Below are 19,394 nucleotides of genomic sequence, written 5' to 3'. Positions count from 1 at the left end.
AGTGATGTGACTGTCTGACGGACAGAGAGCATTTATTCCCCAGCTGCTGTCTGTCCGTCAGACATGACGTCATTTTATTTTTTATTACAGTAATCGGTTACCCGGGTAACACCAGGTTAGGATAGAAAATGATTGGAAACGCCCATCGCTAGTGCTCGGTCCGTATCTCTGTGTGTGTGTGTCCAGTAATAGAATGTGACCTGTTTCTCTGCAGATCGGGAGAGGATCGCCCTGGGAACGGAGGACGGACTGTTTGTGGTGGAGGTCACTAGAGACGGTGAGACAGACACAGCAGCTGGTCCAGAACCTGGTTCAGAACCTGGTCCAGAACCAGGGGCCGGATTCACCAATATGTTCTTAAGAAATGTCTTACGAAGAAAATTAAGAAGTTCATTAGAAAGTTTTTAAGTGCAATTCCTCAATATTTTCTTAAGAACTGTCATTTCTTAAGAATTTCTTATTTTTCCTACATAAGAACTTTTTAAAATACGTCACTGCACCATCAAACAGCGTCTATATATATATATATATATATATATATAGTTCAGTCAGTCACTAACCAAGGAGAAGGACAAACAGAGATGCAGAAACGTCTCAAGGCAGCAGCTTGAGGTTATGGTGATGAAATTAATGTACGAAAAAATTACTACTGGAGAAAATTAATAATATGGGAATAACAGCGGAAAATAAGACAAGAGGTTGGCTGAAGTGGCTGAAGCTCTTTGTGTAATTAATTAAATAATATATTTACTTAAACTATGACCCACTTGTCTAAAATGTGTTTAAAAGGTGATATTAGAGGCTTATACCTATTCACCATAGGAATTTTAGGACAGGTCAAGGTTGTCTTAAAGTTAAGAAAAAAGTAAAGAACACATTTGAGAATACCATTTATTCTGAAGTTTTTTCTTAAGAAGAAACTTAAGAAGAAAGTTGAGAAAATACTTTAGAACTTTTGTGGAGAATATGACTCTTTTTTCTTGTTGAGACTGAAGTTAAGAAGACTGACCCATCTCCGTGTCTCTTTAGTGATCGTGCGGGCCGTGGACAGTAAGAAGGTCTGTCAGATCGACCTGATGCCTAAAGACAAGATGGTGGCTCTGCTGTGCGGCCGTAACCGGCAGGTCCACCTTCATCCCTGGGGGGTTCTGGAGGGAGCTGAACCGGCCTTCGACATCAAGCTGACGGAGACTAAAGGCTGTCAGGCCCTGACCACGGGGGTGCTGAGGCCTGGGGGGCCTGGATGTCTGCTGGCCGCTGTGAAGAGACAGGTCAGCTGCTGCTTCTGTCTTTATGGTCTGGTTTAGTTTAGTTTAGTTTAGTTTAGTTCAGTTCAGTTGTTCTAGAGGGAAATACAGAGACTGTTGATGAAAAACTGTCCCTGAAGGCAACGTGCATCAGTGGTTTTGCATGAATTTCCCTCTAAAACAACTCTGTGTGGTAACGTTGTGTTATTATCTCATAGCGTGGTGAATGTGCAGCTCACAACTTGTCCACCAGAGCGTTGTGGAGTTGTTGGATTGTGTATTTGATGAGGGAAACTAAGAAATCCCATAATGAGCCTCCGTAGCGTAGCTCTGAGCAGCTCACGGCTCTGCTCCGCCGTTCTAAAAACAGCTTGCACCGACAATTAAAGGTAACGAACCTACTGCTATGACTATAGGGATTATGGTGATGGGCCAGTTTGACTAAATTATCTTTCTCATACATCATAGCTACTGGTTTGTGAAAATAAAATCCGGCCTATGACGCGTGACATATTTGACCCAGTTTTCCCAGTATGATGTAAATTTCTCCAATTTGTGATTAACAAAAGCTGTTAACTTTTCCATTTTATAAATGTCCATTGTGATATCCATCCATATATTTATGGTTGGGCTCTCCGGTGAAAACCATTTCCTGGTAACACTCTTTTTACAGGCCACCAGCAAAATATTTACTAAGTGTTTATCTCTTTTCGGCCATTCCTGAGGTATGTGTCCAAAGAACATAGTCTTACTCTCAAGGAGTATTTCACATTTGAAGATATCCTGTAGGGCGTTGTGTATTTCTCTCCAGTCGTCCCTCAGGACAGAGCAGTCCCAAAAAATATGGTAGTGGTGGTTTGCACTTTTAACAAAGACTTTCAATGGTGGAGGAGCAACATTGTCTTGTCTCCATGCGGCTCTGGTTCTGTCTTTATGGTGTTCTGGTTCTGGTTGTGACTCTGTGTTTCTGCCCCCCCCCCCCCCCCCCCCCCCCCCCCCCCCCCCCCCCCCCCCCCCCCCAGGTGCAGTGCTATGAGATCACAGCAGCGAAGCCGCACCATAAGAAGCTGTGGGAGGTGCAGGCTCCGGGGACGGTGCAGTGGTTGGGGATGGTGCAGCAGCGTCTGTGTGTGGGTTACCCATCAGGCTTTGCTCTGCTGGCGCTGCAGGGAGAGTCTTCCCCCGTCAGCCTGGTGAACCCGGCCGACGCCTCGCTGGCCTTCCTCGCCACGCAGCCGCTGGACGCGCTCCACGCCCTGGAGGTGGGGGGGGGGGAGCTGCTGCTCTGCTTCAGCCAGCTGGCCGTCTACGTGGACGGACAGGGACGACGCTCCAGGACCCAGGAGCTGATGTGGCCCGCCACGCCGCTGGCCTGCAGTACGTCACCGCCAAGTTACTATAGTTACCAGGACTAAGACTTAGTAAAGACTAGTCAATTCCTCAAAATAAAAACTAAACTGAAACTGATTCATCACTTGTTGAACTAAAACTAAACTGGAATTAAAAAGAATCTGAAAAACTAAATAAAAATAAAATCTAAAGAACATTTTAAAAGAGTTCTAAACTTGAACTACTGGTTAACACTTTACTGTAATAGGTATTGATAAGATGAATACCATGACATAACACTGTCATAACCATCAATGAATACTTCTGACAGCTGTGGTTAAGTGTCATTCGGTAAATTATGTCACTTTTGATGCAAAGTTGACATTGTTTGAGATGTTCTGACAAGTTGACATCATGTTTAAAGTTTGTCCATTAGGTCTGCTATGACAGTTTAAATTGTCTTTATGTCAAGTTGTCAGAACAAAAACATCTCAAACAATGTCAACTTTGCATCAAAAGTGACATAACTTACTGATTGACACTTAACCACAGCTGTCAGAAGTATTCATTGATGGTTATGACAGTGTTGTGTCAATCTGAAGAATACCTATTACAGTAAAGTGTTACCCAGTACTGTAGTGATGTCACCATGTAGTGATGTCACCGTGTAGTGATGTCACCGTGTAGTGATGTCATCATGTAGTGATGTCACCATGTAGTGATGTCATCCTCTTGTCTCCAGGCTCTAACTCGTCCCACCTGACCGTCTACAGCGAGTACGGCGTCGACGTCTTCGACATCCAAACCACCGAGTGGGTCCAGACCATCTCCCTCCGCAAGGTAACCAATCACAGCAGAGCTCAGCCTGAACAGCCAATCACAGCAGAGCTCAGCCTGAACAGCCAATCACAGCAGCGCTCAGCCTGAACAGCCAATCACAGCAGAGCTCAGTCTGAACAGCCAACCACAGCAGAGCTCAGTCTGAACAGCCAACCACAGCAGAGCTCAGTCTGAACAGCCAATCACAGCAGAGCTCAGCCCCGAGCGGCCAATCACAGCAGAGCTCAGCCTGAACGGCCAATCACAGCAGAGCTCAGTCTGAACAGCCAACCACAGCAGAGCTCAGTCTGAACAGCCAATCACAGCAGAGCTCAGCCCCGAGCGGCCAATCACAGCAGAGCTCAGCCTGAACGGCCAATCACAGCAGAGCTCAGTCTGAACAGCCAATCACAGCAGAGCTCAGCCCCGAACAGCCAATCACAGCAGAGCTCAGCCTGAACAGCCAATCACAGCAGAGCTCAGCCTGAACAGCCAATCACAGCAGAGCTCAGCCTGATAGATAGATAGATAGATAGATAGATAGATAGATAGATAGATAGATAGATAGATAGATAGATAGATAGATAGATAGATAGATAGATAGATAGATAGACAGACTTTTGATTGATCCCAAGGGGACAAACATACCGTTGCACAAAAACAGCTGTATCGACATGATTAGGACAGAGTACTCAAAAACAATGAAAGATAAATATATAAGTATATAAGTATACACCTCCACAAGGTAAAAAACAGCAAACAACCACTGGTTATTTAACTGCAGCCTGAACAGCCAATCACAGCAGAGCTCAGCCCTGAACAGCCAATCACAGCTGTTTAGAGTTTATTTATTTAGCACACAAATTTCAATGGCTAACAAATAAACATAGAAAAAAAGAGATAAAGTGCATACATCAATGTTATATGAGCAAAATGAACAGAAATGAGAAAAAAATAAAGAGTTAAAGTGCAAAGTGATTCTGTAACAAATAGAGACAATAGAGATAAGGTGATTAAACTGTCTGTCCTCTCTGTCCTCAGATCAGACCTCTGAACCTGGAGGGGACGTTGAACCTGCTGAGCTCAGAACCTCCTCGACTCATCTACTTCAGCAACACCTGCTCAGGTAACACACACACACACACTACACATTACACTACACACACACAGAGTGCTGCTTTGACCCTGAGGAGTTGACCTTTAGTTGACCTTTAACCCCCCCCCACAGAGGGCGACCTCACCATCCCAGACACCTCGGACCACAGCAGGAAGTTGATGGTTCGAACTCGCAGCAAGAGGAAGTTCCTGTTCAAGGTTCCTGAGGAGGAGCGGCTGCAGCAGAGGAGGTGTGTGTGTGTGTGTGTCTGTGTGTGTCTGTGTGTGTGTCTGTGTGTGTTTAAAAAAAAAAGGAAATTTTGTAAACCGTTGTGATCGTTAGTTCTGGTGAGTGAACAACGACAGTATTCGATTTGAGACACTAACCGTCGAATTTGCAATTTCTCTGCAGAAGTAAGTATAAGCAAGGCAAGGCAGTTTTATTTGTATAGCCCGTTTTCGACTGAGGAGAAACTCCATGGAAAACCCTTTTAACAGGGAAAACCAGGAGAAAGCTCAGGGTGAGCAACAGAGGAGGGATCATCACCCAGGACGGACAGAGATGTTGTTACAGACAAGAAAACAGTTGCTTCATGAGTTAATACAAGTTGTCCAGCGTTAAATACGTTTCATTACTTCCTGTTTCTGACCTGAACATCGTCTTCTACCTGGTTCCTGTTTAGATGGTCGCCTACTGTAACCCTTCTTCTTGTGTGTGTGTGTCTGTGTGTGTATAATGTGTGTGTGTCTCTGTTGCCAGGGAGATGCTGAGGGACCCGGAGCTGCGGTCCAGGATGATCTCCAACCCGACCAACTTCAACCACGTGGCCCACATGGGTCCAGGGGACGGGATGCAGGTTCTGATGGACCTCCCTCTGGTAACTCCGCCTCCTCTCTCTGGCCATGCCCACTTCTCCCATTGGTCACGCCCACTTCTCCATCTGGCCACGCCCACTTCTCCCTCTGGCCTCGCCCACTTCTCCATCTGGCCCCGCCTACTTCTCTCTCTGACCACGCCCACTTCTCCCATTGGTCACGCCCACTTCTCCCATTGGCCCCGCCCACTTCTCTCTCTGGCCACGCCCAGTGGTGTAGTCTAATGTGTTGTAGTGTGTAAACTGCTTTCTAGGTGGTAAACTGTTCATACTTGTATCACATAGACGCTGCTTCTCTAACTGTTTTATATCAAGGACCCAAAACTGACACAAATGAGACCACGGACCCCCATTGGACAACACACCAGAAATACACAAACTATCAATGTACGTTTAAATTAGGCGTAGCTACATTTTTGTACTGGATGGCAGACTGGTTCATAGGAAGAGAGGACAGACCAGCTTAATGGGAGGACTGGATGGCAGACTGGTTCATAGAGGACAGACCAGCTTAATGGGAGGACTGGATGGCAGACTGGTTCATAGGAAGAGAGGGCAGACCAGCTTAATGGGAGGACTGGATGGCAGACTGGTTCATGGGAAGAGAGGGCAGACCAGCTTAATGGGAGGACTGGATGGCAGACTGGTTCATAGGAAGAGAGGGCAGACCAGCTTAATGGGAGGACTGGATGGCAGACTGGTTCATGGGAAGAGAGGGCAGACCAGCTTAATGGGAGGACTGGATGGCAGACTGGTTCATAGGAAGAGAGGGCAGACCAGCTTAATGGGAGGACTGGATGGCAGACTGGTTCATAGAGGACAGACCAGCTTAATGGGAGGACTGGATGGCAGACTGGTTCATAGGAAGAGAGAGCAGACCAGCTTAATGGGAGGACTGGATGGCAGACTGGTTCATAGGAAGAGAGGGCAGACCAGCTTAATGGGAGGACTGGATGGCAGACTGGTTCATAGGAAGAGAGGGCAGACCAGCTTAATGGGAGGACTGGATGGCAGACTGGTTCATAGGAAGAGAGAGCAGACCAGCTTAATGGGAGGACTGGATGGCAGACCCCCTTGAACCCTGTCAACCCTTCCACTTTGAGAACCATTGACATTTACTTTAGTTAGATAGTTTTGTTGTACTGGGTATACTGAAGTATAGACTACACCACTGGCCCCGCCCCCTTCTCTCTCTGACCCCGCCCCCTTCTCCCTCTGGCCCCGCCCCCTGCCCTGCATGCCCCTCCCCCTCCTCCTCCTCTACGACGGCTCTGTTCATCACACTGACTCCTCTCTTCTCTCCTCCTCCTCCCCCCCCCCCTCCTCTTCCTGCTTGTTCAGGTTGGTGATGTCACCTCCCTCTCCTCCCCTTCCCCCTCCCCCTCCCCCTCCTCCTCCTCCTCCTCCCGCCACACCCTCATCTCCCCCCCCTCCAACTTTGAACACGTCTATCACATGACGTCGGCGTCGGCCGGTGTCTTCCTCCAGAAAGACGCCTCCTCTTCCTCCTCTTCCTCCTCCTCCTCCTCCTCCCAGCAGAGCCTCCTGCAGCCTTCATCCTCCTCCTCCTCCTCCTCTCTGGGAAGGGTAGGCCAGCTTCTCTCTCTCCTCCTCCTCCTCCTCCTCCTCTTCCTTCATCCTCCTTAACCATAGATATACAGTTAAGGTCAAAATTATTAGCCCCCATGCAACTTTTTAACATTTCCCTAAAATAATGCCCAATGTTAGCAATATTCATAAAATTTTATTTAGTAAATCATTCATCAATGATATGACCCCATTTTGGTACACTTTGGAATGTGAAATAAATATTCAAGATTTATTTATGAACAATTTGGTAAAAATTGAGATGGTCAAAATTATTAGCCCTCTATGGGATTTTTTGCTTGCTTTTTCTGCTAACTCGGTTTGAAACCACACCTGAGCAGTCAAAAAACACAAGATTTCCAAAACTTTGGAGCGCAAAATAATCAGAGATGTCAACAAGAAACCCTGGACCTCTGCAAAGACGATTGTTGCTGAACTGGCTTCATCTGGACATGATGTTTCATGCAAGACTGTTGTGAGGGCTCTTCATCGTGGTGCATGCCCAAACAGCTCATGTGTAGTTTCATCAGACCAAAGCACAGACTTCCAAAACTCACCCTAATGTTTCAAATTGTCTCTGGCAAAGTTCAGTCCGACTTTGATGTGCTGCCGTGAGAGCAAAGGGGTTTTTCTTGGACGATGACCATTAAGTCCACCACGATGAAGATCCCTCACAACAGTCTTGCATGAAACATCATGTCCAGATGAAGCCAGTTCAGCAACAATCGTCTTTGCAGAGCTCCAGGGTTTCTTGTTGACATCTCTGATTATTTTGCGCTCCAAAGTTTTGGAAATCTTGTGTTTTTTGACTGCTCAGGTGTGGTTTCAAACCGAGTTAGCAGAAAAAGCAAGCAAAAAATCCCATAGAGGGCTAATAATTTTGACCATCTCAATTTTTACCAAATTGTTCATAAATAAATCTCGAATATTTATTTCACATTCCAAAGTGTACCAAAATGGGGTCATATCATTGATGAATGATTTACTAAATAAAATTTTATGAATATTGCTAACATTGGGCATTATTTTAGGGAAATGTTAAAAAGTTGCATGGGGGCTAATAATTTTGACCTTAACTGTATATACTGACTAGATGCCACGTTCCCAGGCAGCTCTATTGAGTGGAATACGTCAACGCGGCGGCCATCTTGGTGAGGGGGAAGCCGTGTCTACTTCCTGCATTAGAGGTCTATCAACCATTAACATCACCACAACTCACCGAATATTCAACCAAGTTTCAAACCGTTTGGTTTATTATAAATGTCAGACATAGATTTATGATACAACAACAAAAAATCTTTTTATTTTTTATATTAAACATAGACTTCCATACTCAGACACACACCCACATGCATAAATACACTGAAACATGTTCTACAGGGTCTGACTGGTCTGATGCTGGTCAGACGTTTATATGTCTATGGTCAGAAACCCCTCACCAAGATGGCCGCCGTGGTGACGTACGCTGAGAAGCAGAACGCGGTGTCTAGTCAGTATATATTTCTATGCTCCTTTACCACCTCTTCCTCCTCCTCCTCTTCTTCCTCCTCTTTTTCCTCCTCCCTCTTCCTCTTCTTCCTCCTTCCTCTCCTTCTTCCTCCTCCTTTACCACCTCCTCTTCTTCCTCTTTTTCCTCCTCCCTCTTCTTCCTCCTCCTCTTCTTCCTCCTCATCCTCTTCCTCCTCCTTTACCACCTCCTCTTCTTCCTCTTTTTCCTCCTCCTCTTCTTCCTCCTCCTCCCTCCTCTTCCTCCCCCCCCCCCCCCCCCGTTCAGGTGTCCCTCTCTCCTATTGGTCACATGACCGTTAGAGTAATGACATAATGACAGGTGGTTGTCAGGGTAACGGGTCCTTCTGAGGGGGGGGGCACAGTCCTGTGAGTGTGTGTTCACTGTGTGTGTGTGTGTGTGTGTGTGTGTGTGTGTGTGTGTGTGCAGAGTGTGTTGCATTCCTCTCAGGACGACGCCGTCAAGGATAAGCCCCGCCCCCTGTCCAGCATCTCCCGCCACCAGAGGAGCAAGACACAGATCACACGCACAGCGTCAGGTACACACACACACACACACACACACACATTAACACACACACACACACACACACACACACACACACACACACACACACACACACACACACACTCACACACAGACACACACACACACACACACACACGTACACACACACACACACACACACACACACTCACACACACACACACACACACTCACACACACACACACACACACACCGTCATCATGATGTGATGTCATCTCTAACCTGTGTTTCTATTGGTTCAGATTTTGGAGGAGGAGCGTCGTCTCGCTCTGAACCGGACCCGGACCTGGACCGAGAGGTAACACACACACACACACACACACACACACACACACACTCATTAAAGGGACATTGTGTAACTTCTCCTGTTATCGATTCACGAAAATCGATTATTTCGTTCAAAAGTCTGTTTTTCATTAAAGTCCCAGTCTGTAACTTATTTGGCTTTTTATTATTGTTACAAATACATAAGTGGGCGACGCACCGAACCGAGGCGGCCATGTTGTATCGTGACCGTAGGTAACCACGGAAACTCAGCGGAGCTGTCGGCTCCAGCTAGCGCCTGTTAATGGAGCGTTACACTGATGCTGCATTCACCTGCAGTCAGGCAGACGGCCGTCGCTAACAAACCAGATGTCATTTTAGTCACAGAAGTCCAGAGAAAGACGGTAAAACGATACCACATCGCCATGACAACATGTTGTCACGTGTATTGTTTTTACCACTTGTTTACATAGAGGCTTGTTTATGTCCGTCTGCCGTCTGCCCAATTTCACCTGAATGCAGCATGAAAAATACGACTGAGTTGCTTGTGATATAGCCAGAATCTCCTTGTTGTTTACATTCTACTTCCGGGTAGAAAACCAGCTGTAATGTGAATGAGATCGAGAGTTTAGCTATATATCATATTTTTCACGCCCTATCACCGTTTAGACAAATCTGAAATGATTGAAGAAACATTACTATTTCTGTGTGTGTGTTTTGTGTTGCTATGTGTTGTATTTATTCAGTTTGGGGGAATCACAGTGTCTAGAAAGCATCAGTGGCTCAGCTGACAGGGACAGCTAACGGTAGCTAAGCTAACGGTAGCTAAGCTAACAGCAGTAGCTAAGCTAACAGCAGTAGCTAAGCTAATGGCAGTAGCTAAGCTAACGGTGTAGCTAAGCTAACAGTAGCTAAGCTAACAGCGGTAGCTAAGCTAACAGCGGTAGCTAAGCTAACAGCAGCTAAGCTAACGGCAGTAGCTAAGCTAACAGCAGTAGCTAAGCTACCAGCAGGACGTCAGCTGTTAAAACCCTCCCGTTGTGGGACACGACATGAAACTACTCCAGTTAGCTCAGTCATGTTGGAACTCAGATATCCGCTGGAGAAAATATTTTTTCATGGAGCGTTTATTGAGTCACTGAGTTATTAAAGTTAAACAGGTAGCTAACTGTTAGCCCGGCTAATCTATGATAACCATGACTAATTACAAAAATGTGCACACAGAAATAGTAATGTTTGTCCAATCATTGGTTTTATAGACTTTACAAACATCAGATTAGTCTAAACGGTGATATAGTGACATGAAAAATTTGATAAATATAGTGAAACTCTCGTCCGTCACTATTGTTCTCATGCTGGTTTTCTACCAGGAAGTAGTTGTAAACAACAAGGAGATTCGTCCTATAGAACCACAACGCTAGATGGAGGAATTCCTACACAATGTTCCTTTAATGCACACACACGTGTCAGGTCTGAATGAACTACTGCTAACCCTCCCCCCCCCCCCCCCCCCCTCTCTCTCTCCAGCCGGACTCGGACTCGACCAAACACTCGACCCCCTCCAACAGCTCCAACCCCAGCAGCCCCCCCAGCCCCAACTCCCCCCACCGCAGCCAGCTCACCCTGGACGGCCTGGGCCTGGACACTGAGCCCTGAGGCCCCCCCCCCCCCCGAGGCCCCGCCCCCCCCACGAGGCCCCGCCCCCAACCAGCCAATCAGGCTGCAGACTGAGAGCTTAGATTTTACTTTGATGATTTTATTGTGGCGGGATGAGTCTGAGCTTCCTGCTGCTTTTATGATGTTGGATTTTACTGCTCAGAGGCCCCGCCCCCTGGTATTAGCCCCGCCCCCTGGTATTAACCCCGCCCCCCCAGGCATTGGCCCCTCCCCCTGGTATTAGCCCCACCCCCCTGGGCATTGGCCCCACCCCCTGGTATTAGCCCCGCCCCCTGGTATTAGCCCCGCCCCTGCTGATGGCTGCTGTGTGCTTGACCTTTACTCTGATTGGCTGTGTGGGACGCCACCTGCTCTTCTTCTTCTTCTTCTTCTTCTTCTTCTTCTTCTTCTTCTTCTTCTCTAAGGACTTCCTGTTGAGCTTTAGCGGTTAGCCGCAGCTTTAGCGGTTAGCCGCAGAGATAGCGGGCTGACTTCCTGTCGGGGGGGGAGGTCTCACTCTGATGGAAAAACACTGTATGAATTATTAATTTTAAAAGTTTTGTTAAAGTTGCACATTCATCTTCATCGTTGTCGTCGTAGAGAAAAATAATCTTTGATTTTGTGTCAGTGATGATCTTTCCTGTTGCTCCCCGGCCCCGCCCCCTCTGGCCCCGCCCCCTCTGACGTCAGAGCTCAGGTGGAGGCAGGTGGGGGGGGGAGGGGTGGGGGGGCGTCTGAACACTACTGCTCTGTTTCCTCCAGAATCACCAGTTAAAGAATCTTTGTAACTAAACGTGTTAGCAGCCAAACAAACACAATAAACGACCTGAAAACACCCGAGTCTGAGTCTCAACTGCTGCACTGAAAAGGGTTTTCTAGTGGATGTGAGGGTCTAAGGACAGAGGACGTTGTTATTATGGGATGTAAAGCCCTTTGAGACAAACTGGTGGTAAAAACAGGCTATACTAATAAAACTGCCTTGCCTCTGGCCCCGCCCACTGGGTGTGTCTAACAGCAGCTTCACCGAGGCCACGCCCACTTCAGTAACACAGAGGACCAATGGTTGCGTTCTGTTCATCTGTTGCTAGGTTACATGTTCTGTCTGAACTACAGTCTGGTCACTCATTGGTCCTCCAGTGCTGTCAATCATGCTCTCTCTCTCTCTCTCTCTCTCTCTCTCTCTCTCTCTCTCTCTGTTTTTTGTCATGAACGTTACTAGAACGATGTCGCCAAAGCTTCAAGACTCAATGAAACAAAACAAATACAACTCACAGAATCAAAGATATACAAATAAAATAAAGATAAAAATAACTAGAAAATTTGGGAAATGTTGACAGGACCACGGGCGGGGCTACTGCAGGTTTTACCATCTCATCTCATGGGAATCAAACCCACGATCTTCAGGTCAAGACAGAGCTGATCAGACAGACACATGATCATCTTTCTATAAGCACTGATATGGAGGAGCTGTAATCACATTAGGTTACCTGTGTCTCTGTTTATAAACATTTAATCGAGCGCCAGGTGGATTGTTTATGAAGTTAACGAGCTCTGGCCTGAGAATCAGAGGTTACCACGGCAACTCCGGGTGGTTACCACGGTGATAGGGCCCCCCAGGCTGAGACAGACAGAAACGTGGAGAAATAGAGTGATTTTCTGCCTCTGCACTGGTCTCGAATTTAGGCTTACTGTGACAAAACGGTAACTCCTATCAGAACAAAACACAGACCGTCATCGCTGTAAGGACTTCCTGAACGATTCGGTGTGATTTTGGTGTTTCTACAGTAAATATTTTGCAGAAACGTGCAAGTTTAAAACATCGGTCCATTCTGCTTCTCTCAGACAATCTTTGTATTGGAGTCTATGAGGAGCAGAGACAGACGTGGCCGCACTCAGAGGCTCAGAGTTTAAATTCTGTAAGTCTCTCTGATATTTTGAGCACATGGTGAGAAACAGAACAAGTTTGTCTACAAATTAGGAAACAATCATGTGTGTGGAGTGTAAATTGTGGCCGGGCCGAGTGTGGAAAGAGAAAAAATCTGGAGTTTTTCTGGCATCTCTCCCACTCTAACTGATGATGTCACGCACTCTGACACGAACATTCCGTCCAATACACACCCATTATAATCTCATCATTTCTCCAAAAATGATCATGGTCATTGATCAGGGATTGATCAAAAACTATATGACCTATCAAAACGTGGAGTAATACGCCAACACACAAGACTTGTGTCTACTGTTTAAAGTTTAAATGGAGTCTCTAGGTGAAAGTATGCCTGAGCAGTAGACAGCAGTTCATCTCTCAGTCTAGAATGAAAAATTCAAATGAAACTCACTCATCAAAATAATTTCTTTAAAGACTCGACGTTTGTTTCTTTGATAGTTAATAAAATGGGGAGAGAATATTTTTTCAATCAACCAGTTGGAATAAAAAACTTTATTGTTCGTTAGAAACAGAAGTAAAAAACAACAACACTGAACAACAATGAGTTAAAAACATGGAGAGTCCTTTAAGTTGTGTTGAAATGAAGGAACTCTGAGTGTGATGTTCACTTGCATATTAAGATCCACATTTTGGTTCAATGCAATTAACTTCAAATGGACCAATCAATCAGTTAATCTTTACTTTGCGCCAACAAGTCATTTTTCCACAGCCGAACCATGAAACTTTCTTCTTCTCAGTTGATAGTGAATCAATAATTGATTAATCAATTGTTACTTTTCCTGATGATCAATAAGTCGATATGATTGAAATCTGTTGTGACCTCACGGCGACATCACCAGCCCTCATGTTGTTTTTCTCATATTTGATTCGCTGCTCGTTAATTATTCATCCGCTGCTGACTGAGCCGTGAATATTTAATGAGGGGGCGTGGCGGCCCGTGGCCAATCAGAGCGCAGCGAGACGGCAGAGCCAATGGGAGCGGAGCAGGAATCAGGTCAGGGCCTGTTGTTGTCCCGGTCCGGGAGGAAGTCTGCCACATCCTGACGACAGTCACCATGACAACAGAGTCAAACAGGAAGCGACAGATTCACACCTTCATCGACAGGAGCTCCGTCTCCATGACGACGCTTCTACTCAACATCTACTACAGTTCTACTCTACTGTGACATCACAGACTGTGATCTGATTGGCTGCTGCTGCTGCGTCCGTTGCCATGGCTACGGCGACGGAGTGAACGGTGAAAACACGACGAGCGTCTCTGTGACCTGTGAACGATCATGTGTTTACGGTCGTCACGGTGACCGGAGCGCCGGTCGTCGTGGCGACGGTGGCCGGCTCTCCGCCCGGCGTTCCGGAGGAGTTCCTGGCCGGTTGGATGCGGTTCTGGCTGCCGTCGGAGCGCAGCCGCAGCGAGCGGTGCAGCGCCGCAGCAACGCCGCGCCGCAGCTCCTTACGGATGTTGTCGCTGGACAGGACGTAGAGGACGGGGTTCACGGCGCTGTTCACGGTGGAGAGGCCCAGCGAGACGGCGTACGGCGCGTACAGGAACTGCTCGAACACGCAGCCGCCGCCGCCGCCGTCCGGCAGGAAGTGGGACATGACGGCGCGGAGCAGCAGGATGAGGTGGTACGGGGCGAAGCACACCAGGAACAGCAGCACCACCGCCACCGCCAGCCGCCGCACGCGCCGCTTCTGCTCCCGCCGCAGCCCGGTGCTGCGCTGCACGCCGCGCATCACGCCGCGGTTGGTGGCCACCAGCAGCAGCAGCGGCAGCAGGAAACCCACCGCCACGCGCCCGTAGTTGAAGCCCGTTACCATGGCGCTCTGACTGGGCTCGAAGCAGCGCCGCTCGCCCCGCGCCGCGTCGCCCTCCCGCATGGTGAAGACGGGCACGTGGCCCACGGCGACCACCAGCACGATGGCGGCGACGGCGAGCGCGGCGGTGCGCTGGCGCCGCAGGCCGCGCGACTCCAGGCTGTAGACGACGGCCACGTAGCGGTCGCAGGACACGCAGCACAGCAGGAAGATGCTGATGTACATGTTGTTGAAGAACACGTAGCCCGTTAGCTTGCACAGCGCCGAGCTCCAGCGCCACACGTGGCCGCCGCCCACGTACAGCGTCCACAGCGGCAGCGTGCCCAGGTAGGTGAGGTCGCACAGCGAGAGGCTCCACAGGTACACGCCCAGCACGTTCTTCCTGCGCAGCTGCAGCCAGGTGAGGTAGAGCGTCAGCAGGTTGGCGGGAACGCCCACCGCCAGCACGGTGCAGTACAGCAGCACCAGCGCCCGCCGCCCGCCGTCGTACTGCGGCTCGCACAGCGCCGCGCTCTCATTGGCCAGCGCACGAAGCTCCTCGGTCACCAGCTGCTCCTGCATCACGTCGACCAATCGGGTTGGAGGGGGCGTGTCTGCACGGAAACAACAGCAGATTAATAAACACGAGCCGAGTCACTTCCTGTCGGAGCCGAGAAAATAAAAGCATGGGAGTCGAACTTCCTGTGTGACAGGTGTAATGGTACATTTGAATCTTCCTTTGTTTTAATCACTTGAGACACCCCCTCCCCCCCCCCCCCCCCCCCCCCCCCCCCCCGCTTTCCCCCCAAGGTCTCAGAACTCCTTTAGTTTGTTCCCCATTTGTGTATTTTAATGTCTAAACCTCTTAACATGTAACTGCAGGATGTCGGTGCCGACACCTACAACAAGACAAAGCAGCGTGAAAACACCGTCTGAGCAGAGCACTGCAAAAACTCACAATCTTTCCAAGAATATTTGTCTCATTTCTAGTCAAAACTAACCTCTTTCCACTTAAAATAAGACTCATCACCTAAAAATGAACTTGTTTTTAGATCATTTTCACTTGTTTCAAACTAATTTTCACTTGAAATAAGTAGAAAAATCTGCCAGTGAAAGCAAGTTTTTTGTGTTTGTAATAAGAAAGAAAAACTTGCTCCACTATCAGATTTTTCTATTTATTTCAAGTGAAAATCTGCTTGAAAGAAGTAAAAAGTGTCTAAAAACAAGCTGCTTTTTATGTGATGAGTCTTATTTTAAGTAGAATGAGATTTGTTTTGACTAGAAATAAGACAAATATTTTCTTGGTAATAGTTTGAGTTTTTGCAGTGAGGGTCGACCCCTGCAGCAGACTAACACCTTAGGAGGAGTTCCTCAGGTATAAATGTTTAGTTTCCACATTGTCTTTGTCTTTCTTTACCGTCACCGCTCGGGTATGAACTGATCTTTCTTTGCAAGGAAATAAAATCATGTCAGCTGACAGAAATCTCTATTTCATTATTCACCGACAGCAAACAGCTCAAAGTTTCCACAGGAAAAACCTGCCACAATAAAACTGACAGACTGAGTCAACGTGACCGGAGGCTCTTATTGTGGCGGGGTTTTCCTGTCACCTGTCAGTCTGACACCACGTACGTGCAGCTTCAGTCGACTGTGGTTTCAGTGTTGATCCTGGAGATACGAGGTGTCAGTCTGGGACAGGAAGTGTTTTAACATCTGTCAGCATCTGTTCACACGGTTTCTCTTCTCATCAATAACTAAATAATAGTATTATTAATATTAATATCATTAATAATATTAATATTAACCTTGTTAATGACCTGTTTCTGATGGGGGGGGGGGGGGGGGGGGGCAGAGGATTCTTCTCTTCTCATCAATAATGTAATAATAGTATTATTAATATTAATATCATTAATAATATTAATATTAACCTTGTTAATGACCTGTTTCTGATGGGGGGGGGGGGGGGGCAGAGGATTCTTCTCTTCTCATCAATAATGTAATAATAGTATTATTAATATTAATATCATTAATAAGGTTAATTAATAACCTGTTTGTGATGGGGGGTCAGAGGATTAAATATTGATTATTGACCTCATTAGCTGAAACATGAATTAAGAGTTAGAAACTCCTTCAAAGAGACAAAAGATTATTGATCAGAACAAAATATAGATTTCTTTTTCAGTTTGACACACACAGACACACACACACACACACACACACACACACAGACAGACACACACAGACACACACACACAGACACAGACACACACACACAAGGTTATCATTTTTCATTTCAGTGCAGTATTCTTCCTCCATCTATAGTTCTAGTTTTTGTATATATTCATCTCATCTCCTATATTTTGTACCTTTGTGCAGTGATCTCCGCCCTGCTGCTGCCATGTTCTTAATTATTAATTATTATTATGGTATGTTGTTATTATTATTATTCAGCTCTTTTTTACAGGCACCAATTATATAGATCATATTTATATTTATATGTTTGTATTGTTTAGTCTGTTTCCTCCCGGAAGTCAAAAATCACTGTTGTTGTGGCGGTGCGTGGCGCAGTGGTTAAGGCGGCCGCCCCATGTAGAGGCTACAGTCCTCAACGCAGGCGTCCCCGGTTTGAATCCAACGTCGGGCAGACCTTTCCTGCATGTCATTCCCCCTCTCTCTGCCTCCCCCTTTCCTGTCTATCTCACTATGTGCTGTCAAATAAAGGTGAAAAAGCCCCAAAATATCTCTTGTTCTTGTTCAATGACAATAAATAAAGTTTAACAAACAACAACAACCTGTCACTGAGCTGCTGTACTACAGTACTCTGATAACACAGTAATACTTTAGTACTCTATTAATAGGCTACTTCAGTACTTTCCCTAGTCGGGTGAATTGGCCGAATGTGGGACTTTTTTTTTTTAATTTGGACTTCTGGTCTATTGTGATATGAAGCAAACACTTTCAATCTACAATCACAATAATGTGCTTTCCTTTGATTACTTCTAAACTCAAACAATTATCAAACATTATCAAAAAAGACCCAGAGCCATTTACCCCTTTAACAGTATTATGAACACTTCCAGTTAATAAACATGATTTTCTTTTGTTGTAAAATATCCAAAACAATGCATTATAACAATAAAACCATGTAAACAACCATTGTTATTGTTCAACCTATTAGTTTTACCTGGAAAAGCACCTGTCCCACATTAGGAAAAACCACCTGTCCCGCTTTAGGAAGACATGTTTCCTAAAGTGGGACAGTAGACATTTTGATCAAAATTCTAAATATTGAGAATGGTTACACCATATTGAAATATATTTCAATGCATCAACATAAACACATTTTGACAAAAAAATTGCAATAATATTGTTTTTTAAAATAAATTATGACCTAACCCTAAGTCACTAGCATTTTGGTCTTCACACAGGCTGTCCCTCCCAAACCTCTGATTGGACACTAGAGATGTCATGTGGTTTTGATCTAATATCACAGCTTGTGTGATCATTTACAAACATGTACAAACATTTACATGAACTTTATTCTGCTAGAGGAACTCAGACCTGCAGCCAATTAAACTCAGCAGTACTCCCTAGTACTCCGTGGTAGTGAATCGCGCTAGTTAAAGGTAAATCTCACCTCTGTCTCGCGCCTCCTCTCTCTCTGTCCTCGTGCCGCGGTCTGACTGACATCCTGCTGAGCGCGAGGAGCAGAGACGGCGGCAGGTCACGTGACTGACGGAGCTTCATCTTCATCATTTATTCATCAGAGTCGCTGAGGAAGTCAACAACCACCAGACAACCAGACAACCACAGCCCCTCCCTCCCAGATCCCAAACCCCCTCCCAGACCCCAAACCAGCCCCTCCCTCCCAGATCCCAAACCCCCCCCCAGACCCCCAGACCAGACCCCAAACCCCCTCCCAGACCTTTGTTTTCATCTTTCATATTTGATCTTTGTTTTGTTCAGGATTTTAGTTTCAACAACAAAGTGTCAGAGCAGAATGACGTCACTACCACAGGTAAAGGTGAAGTCCACATTAATATGAAACTAATAAAACAAAATAAAAACAGAACATATACATTATAATAAAGTTTTCTCTGCATCCATGATGTGTGTGTGTGTGTGTGTGTGTGTGTGTGTGTGTGTGTGTGTGTGTGTGTGTGTGTGTGTGTGTGTGTGTGTGTGTGTGTGTGTGTGTGTGTGTGTGTGTGTTGTTGCGGAAATTTCCTTTAACTTGTGAGAGAGAAAATCGAAGTCCAGCAAAGAAGGGTTTCACTTTAGTACTTTATTTGATCTTGCAAGAGGTGGACTGTCATACACACAAAAGTCTGTACGAGAGTGCACACTGAGATTTGGTTACATCAGGTTACAGAGGCACAAGAGCAGGAAGGAGCCATGTGCTCCTCCTTGGAGGCGGCATCATACATCGTCCAATTACATTATTGCATTCTTGCAGAATAAGTTTGCATAGTACAAGTTTGCACTTAGCGCTCATGACATGTCACTGGGCTGTTATAAGGTTAACTCATATGTAAAGGCAGGAAGCTCGTGGTTGTCTGTAACCAAGGGTCTGATGTGGTCTTTTCACACCTCAGCGAGTTGACATTTCTTTGACATCTCGCTGTGATTTTAAATATAGAGACAACTGCTTGCTTAAGCGTTATCATCACAAAATAACAGGAACCAAGTCGGACACCTGTATGCTGCCTCATGCACAGCAGACAAGTGC

General features: G+C 46.4%; 3 protein-coding genes across 4 annotated transcripts in view; 2 read left to right on the top strand and 1 right to left on the bottom strand.

Moving 5' to 3' along the window:
* Window positions 1–11,761, top strand: part of cdc42bpb (CDC42 binding protein kinase beta (DMPK-like)) — a 45,842-nt gene extending 34,081 nt beyond the window's left edge. For both annotated transcript variants that reach the window (XM_084000819.1, XM_084000818.1), the window contains 10 exons: window positions 215–277; window positions 1,030–1,271; window positions 2,270–2,624; window positions 3,319–3,416; window positions 4,437–4,521; window positions 4,624–4,741; window positions 5,251–5,368; window positions 8,889–8,997; window positions 9,249–9,304; window positions 10,798–11,761. In XM_084000819.1, coding sequence (XP_083856945.1) covers window positions 215–277; window positions 1,030–1,271; window positions 2,270–2,624; window positions 3,319–3,416; window positions 4,437–4,521; window positions 4,624–4,741; window positions 5,251–5,368; window positions 8,889–8,997; window positions 9,249–9,304; window positions 10,798–10,926 — 1,373 coding nt within the window. In that variant the 3' untranslated portion in view covers window positions 10,927–11,761. The remainder of the gene's footprint in view (window positions 1–214; window positions 278–1,029; window positions 1,272–2,269; window positions 2,625–3,318; window positions 3,417–4,436; window positions 4,522–4,623; window positions 4,742–5,250; window positions 5,369–8,888; window positions 8,998–9,248; window positions 9,305–10,797) is intronic.
* LOC311007046 (activator of 90 kDa heat shock protein ATPase homolog 1-like) overlaps window positions 1–19,394 on the top strand; it is a 119,864-nt gene that overhangs the window by 70,410 nt on the left and 30,060 nt on the right. The gene's annotated exons all lie outside the window — the stretch shown is intronic.
* Window positions 14,080–15,247, bottom strand: gpr132b (G protein-coupled receptor 132b; the record flags this gene model as incomplete). The annotated part of the gene is made up of 1 exon (XM_084000129.1): window positions 14,080–15,247. The coding sequence occupies one exon, from the start codon at window positions 15,245–15,247 to the stop codon at window positions 14,147–14,149; it is 1,101 nt and encodes a 366-aa protein (XP_083856255.1). The 3' UTR covers window positions 14,080–14,146.

This window comes from Trachurus trachurus, assembly GCF_905171665.1.
Source record: "Trachurus trachurus genome assembly, chromosome: 24".
Lineage (NCBI taxonomy): Eukaryota > Metazoa > Chordata > Actinopteri > Carangiformes > Carangidae > Trachurus > Trachurus trachurus.
The sequence above is the reverse complement of the archived record's forward strand: the minus strand, read 5'-3'. Positions and strand labels throughout refer to the sequence as shown.